Source organism: Lepidochelys kempii, chromosome 1 (assembly GCF_965140265.1).
Source record: "Lepidochelys kempii isolate rLepKem1 chromosome 1, rLepKem1.hap2, whole genome shotgun sequence".
Lineage (NCBI taxonomy): Eukaryota > Metazoa > Chordata > Testudines > Cheloniidae > Lepidochelys > Lepidochelys kempii.
Genome location: NC_133256.1, coordinates 35819056 through 35825055, shown reverse-complemented (window position 1 = coordinate 35825055; position 6000 = coordinate 35819056). Strand labels below are relative to the sequence as shown.

Genomic DNA, 6000 nt, shown 5'->3' with positions numbered 1-6000 from the left:
ATGGAGTCAGCGCCTATGAAGTTAGGCTACTCCAGCTATGTGAACATAGCTTAGGTCGACTTACCTTGGTGTCTTTACTGCGCTGTGTCGACAGGAGACGCTTTCTGGTTGACTTCTTTTACTCTTCTCAGAGAGGTGGAGTACCGGGGTCGACCGGAGAGCGCTCTGCTGTCTATTTAGCGGGTCTTCACTTGACCTGCTAAATTGACCCCTGCTGCACCGATTGCAGCAGTGTCGATCTCCCAGGAGTGAAGACCAGCCCTTAGAAAGGTAACACTGACCTGGATTTTCTCTTGCAAATTCAGATGTAGAGGATCAAATATTGTGTCTTCTTTTAAAATCTCAGCAGGCTGCAACTATGTGCAAAACATTGCAGCCTGAATTTGATTGCTTTGCTCAATTAAATGTGGGGAACGGGGAAGATAGAATTGTAAAGCATCAAAAGTTATAATCCAGACGCTGTTTTAGATGCTTTTTGAGTTTGAGACAGAAAAACATCATTTAAATATAATGTTGCTGGCATTACATGCATTGTCCTCACCAATACTGTAAGTAATCTCTCTCCAAATCAGTGCTAACCAAGAACCAAAAGAATTGAACAAATATCTTATTTCTCCCATTTTCATGCAACCTTGTGTGCAACAGTGGGTATTCTGAGTCTCTCTAGTTTCTAAAGTCATTGGGGGAAAATTGCAGCCTCAAAGTCAATGGGAGATTTGCTTTGGATCAGGCCCATATTGCTTTTCATGTAGGCGAGAGAGAAGCACTGCTGAGATGGGTATGTTCCCTTTCACCCAATGACATCCCTGAAAGCACAGGAACATTCATTTTAATTTACGTGTAGGTACCTTAGAAATAAAATCCCATGCTGTTTCCCTGTTGAGAATGACAGATAATTTATTCATATAATTCACATAGTTGGGCAATACTCTACATTTTATCTCAATACGCAAGTGGTAACAAACTTGGACTGATACTAAAATGGATTGTTCAGAAGGCAAAAAAATATCCAGGGTATGAAATGCCCAGGTAAACACTGGTCAATCACAGTGACAGACACCTTTTTTAAAGTGACCTGGGAAACTTGTGTGGTTTTCTTCTAAACCTTCTAATCAACTAGATCTCTCAGTTCATAGAATCATAGAATATCAGGGTTGGAAGGGACCTCAGGAGGTCATCTAGTCCAAGCCCCTGCTCAAAGCAGGACCAATCCCCAATTTTTGCCCCAGATTCCTAAATGGCCCCCTCAAGGATTGAACTCACAACCCTGGGTTTAGCAGGCCAATGCTCAAACCATTAGCAGGCCAATGCTCAAACCAATGCTCAAACTCCTGGGAATTGAGTTGACAAAACAATAAGTAAAGTTTTCAGTACTTCCAACACATGATCAACTCATGCTGCATTCAGACATGTGACATATTAACCCCTTGCTTTCAAAGCAGTGCACTGGAATTTAGATGGGCTAGTGGGTGCTGGGTGGCTATAACCCTATGTAACTTTTTGTAAAGACCAGCTGAGATGTTCAGTCATTCTGAATATATTTGCTCTTCAGTGGGAATGCAGCAAAGTCTTCAGCTCTTTTCGTATTCATGCAGCTGTGGAGTCCCATTGCAATTCTGCATATTTTAAATAAATTGTTCCCACTGACATTTGTCTCAAACCTCATTAATTTTTCATTAAGCATATATGATTGCATGGAAAAAATTGGTCTTTAATGTGTTTTTGTGCATTAGATTAAAGTTACATACATTATCTTCTAGATGAAATCCAAACATGTACTTTACTTGAAATGTCAGTCGTTATCACAAAACATATCAATAAGTTAAAAGGTTTTCACAATACAAGATTCAGATAATTATTCCACATATACAAAACAATGCTAGAGAAATACAATTCTTCAATGCCGAATTATGGGGAAAAAAAGGTCTAAAAAAATAGAAAACTCTTGATACCTGGACATCAACTCAGAACGTAACACTGCATAATGCCGCAATATGAGCACCCATTTAATGAGAAATCCCCTGGAAAGAGACGTGTAAGGGGATCTAATATTTATGACAAAAATAGATGAATACTGCACCAAAAGGCATGCATACAATCGCCATGGTCATTCAATATGTTAGTGATGATCTAAAGTGTGACGTAAGAGAAGAGTGAGGCAGTGTTCTCAAATCAAATCAAGTGAATGACTACATGTTGATTAAGCTTTCTGAGGCAGCAAAGTGAGGGCACAGAGCCATGTCTGGATTCTGGAGCTGTTTTAAAATTTGCTTGTGAAATTTCTCTCGCACACGGTTAAACTCCATTATGTCCAGTGGATCCTCTTCAATCCAGAATTTATGGAATTCATGCATCAAATAGCCTAAAAAAATTCAATATTTAAAGAATTGGAACACAGGTAAAGATCTTCTCTTGTCTACAGAATAGCAAGCACTGCAATCAGACATCATAATGCATACTGTGGGGTAGGTGAAACTAGTACCATTGAAGTCTGATGTATTATTTGATGAAGCTGTGTTAATCATACTAAGAAATAAAGCACTACAGTATACAATATTAAAACAAGCCTCTAAGAGGCATCTTCAAATAATGAAAATGAAATAACTTATAAAGATGTGCTCGCAATAGTAATGGAATTACTATAATGTACTACTTAACAGAAGAAAATATACTAATTCTAGGACACCAAGAGCTCCCATTCAGGAGGACATTTACTCATGTGTTTTAAAGCTTTCCCAAATTGGGATGTTGTCTTGAATTAAGGCCTGAATTTAGAGAAGCACTTTTGAAAGATTACTCAATTGCTAATGCAAACTTTAAATATTTTTATTGTTACCTATATCAATGAAATGGCCTAACTTTACCAATAAATTACTAAAATAAATCTCTAATTACTAGATCTCTCCTCTTTTGATATGCAGTTATAAAATTGTTAACTTACGCCTGGATAAAACAAGTGAAATACAAAATATATTTTAATATTAAACTGCAGGCTATAAGTATTAAGAGATGACATTATTAATAAGAATCAGTCTTTACCAAATGTCTTTTGTTTATATTCAGTTATTCTCATGCTCAAATATCTATGCAACAACACTTACTCTATATTATAAACAGCCTCTAGGGAAGTGTCGATAATAAAATATTTACTGAACAAGCCCTACACTTAAAAACCATTTATGAATTGTGAGTTAACCTAACTTACAGTCTGAAAACAACTAGTTACTGGATCTTTGCCAGGAACATTCAGTTTTACATGTCTTTCTAAACATGAATAAAGGATTCCACCATATTGGCTTTGCACATAACCGTGGCTAGACAAATGCCAGGGGCAAGAAATAATTGGCCTTGGAAAACCCGCCTTGTGTAGGGAAAAGGCATGAGATAAAACATATACCCTATGATACCTGCCCTGATAAAGGCATTGTTTCTATTCTTTGCTCCCTCTGTGATTTCTGCATCACTTTTCCAGCAGTGGTCTGGAGGTAGAACATTGTCAACAAACAGCTCTGTGTCAAGAAATACTATGGGTTGTGTAGTCCAGTTCAGCAAAGCACTTAAGCATGTGCTTGAAGCCAACAGGCCTTACACACAGCCTTATGTGTTTTCCCGAATAGGGATGGACTTAAACATATGCCATGGGCTTTGCTCAATCAGGACTTATTCCAGGACACTTTTGTTATGTACTTTATTCCATCTTTGGTTTGATAAACATCTCACTCAGTCTATTCACTTTCAAAATGGTGCCTTATTGCTAGACTTTACAAGCTACACAGTGGATTCCATGGTTAATTTATAAACAATACCATTTTCATGTACTTGGGCAGACAGATACTCCTCCTAAAGCTGGAAGGTTTTTCTTTGAAGGAAAAACCTAGCTCAGCAAAACACCCTTAATAATTATTATTAAAGGGAAATATATCATGGTTGTGATTCTCATGATCCAGGTGTTTCAAAAGTATTATTTATACAGCATGAGAAGTGGCTTGGTGTTCAGCATGAACGGTTATTTTTATTACATCAAAAGGAACTTCATATTAATGAACGATACAGAATTGAGTGCATTGCTTGTAGTATCAAGAGATTTCAGTGCTGCCGTGGGAATGGTGAGTCAAATTCTGCACTCAGCTACGCCCAGGCAAACCCACCAAAGTCCAGGTGGACTGGATGGCTGCAGACGAGAGCAGAATTTGGCCCAGTATTGGAGAGGTCAAATCAGTACAGCTATTGTATTCTTTCACCCAGAAAGAGTGCTTGCTGTGCATTGCAATTTTGATGTTCAGATTCAGACATACAGCCTTCAGGCATTTACTGCAGCCTAATTGTGTTTCAATTTTTCTCAGCTGCATTCAATTAGTTGAAACCTAGGATGACTAAGGCCGTGGGGGAAAACTGTCTGAGTGTGTAGTGAGGAAGAATACAGAACTGTGTGAGTGAAAAACTGCGTGAAAAAAACAATTCATAATGCCCCCCACTTCCCAAACAAACAACAATGTATGTTTGGCTTGGTCAGTCTGTCAGATATTTGATCATAGAGAAAGCAGCACTCCTTCCCTACATATATCCTGACTTTCTTCCCACACACAATCACACCACCTTGGGACCACTCCAGCCACCCCACATCCCCAGCAGCTCCACCATCTCCCCAATCAGCATGGGAAGTCTACTCCACCATGGAATTCTTAGCCTTGTGGTTTTTATCTCACTGCAGCATTAAGCTAGGAGAGAGGGTGGTAAATGTAATTTCTTAGCCCTATAGTGCCTGCTCCCAAACGGTGTCCATGTCTGGTCAGGGAGCTCCCCTGTTTTTGTAGGCACACAGAACAGGCAGTGAAATAAGATGGAATTGTACAGTCAGTAAAGATGGGAGCAGAAAGAAGCATCTGCAATGGGATCACCAAGCAGAACAGTGACATCTGGTGGCTGGAGCTGAGCACTGGCACACAGAAAACAAGCGGTCACCTCTGGAAAGGCCTTTCTAAAGTGTAAAAATTACTTAAAACTTTGTGGATTTCACAAGACTTTGAGGATGCAGCAACACTGGAGATAACAGACAATGTGAAAACAACATGGGCCTATCCAGAAGATCCACTCACTCACTCAAAAAACTAAGGCACACTGGCCAAGAAGGGATTTGCAGAAACTGATGACTGGACAGTGTCAATAAGAAAGTCTCTGAAAGTCCGCTGAAAAAGAGCCTTTGAAATGTTGAAGTATCTATTCCTCTTTGTTTGGCAAACAACTCATTGTAAACTGACCTTAAACACACACATTCAGCTGTAGTCTGCAGAGATTATAGTGGAATCTTTGTATCTGTCACATGCCATACAGTAAGAAGGTTAGCTCCCCTGAATTTATGCTAGCCTGCTCCAGCCAGCTGTGACAACCCAGAATCCATCACAAAACCACAGGGGCTGATCCTTGCTGGTGTATGGAGCTTGCCCACAGGGTAATGAGTCATCTTATACAGGAGCACAGTTCTGAAGAGCATTAGTGAATATTTTAAGCACTTTAAGATTTATTATTTACTATATCTACCAGCCAGAAGCATGTTAGGCACTTTACAGACATAAAATAAGACTGGTCTCAGCCCCAAAGATCTTATTGTAATCTAACCAAAACATTAGAAGGGGGGAACAAGCAATATAGTTATTGACACTATTTCCATTCCGTTTGTCTCTGATGATCCTACTTGAAAAAAAGAAATCTAACACCTTCAACTCCCTCTTGTCAAATGCTTGCTTATATTATTTTCCATTTTATTTTCAGCTCCTTCTCATTCTAACCCATATCCCCCCGCTCCCCCCCCGCACACTTCATCCATTAATTCATTGCCTTCTCTAACCTCAACCATCAGACGCTACCAAATGCTGCCTACTAGTTAACTCCAGATCTTACTCTTTCGTAGTTCAGGCAGACTCTCCTTTCCCTGTACCATCATCAGGAGCTCCAAACCATTTACAGGATTTCTCATCCTGAAAAGCCCCTTTTTGTAAGTTC

General features: G+C 39.4%; 1 protein-coding gene across 9 annotated transcripts in view; it reads right to left on the bottom strand.

Annotated features, from left to right (window-relative positions):
- Positions 1–886: 886 nt before the first annotated feature.
- ELMOD1 (ELMO domain containing 1) overlaps positions 887–6000 on the bottom strand; it is a 64437-nt gene continuing 59323 nt past the window's right edge. For all 9 annotated transcript variants that reach the window (XM_073338772.1, XM_073338828.1, XM_073338764.1 and 6 more), the window contains one exon: positions 887–2362. In XM_073338772.1, the coding sequence (XP_073194873.1) occupies positions 2190–2362 (173 nt within the window). In that variant the 3' untranslated portion in view covers positions 887–2189. The remainder of the gene's footprint in view (positions 2363–6000) is intronic.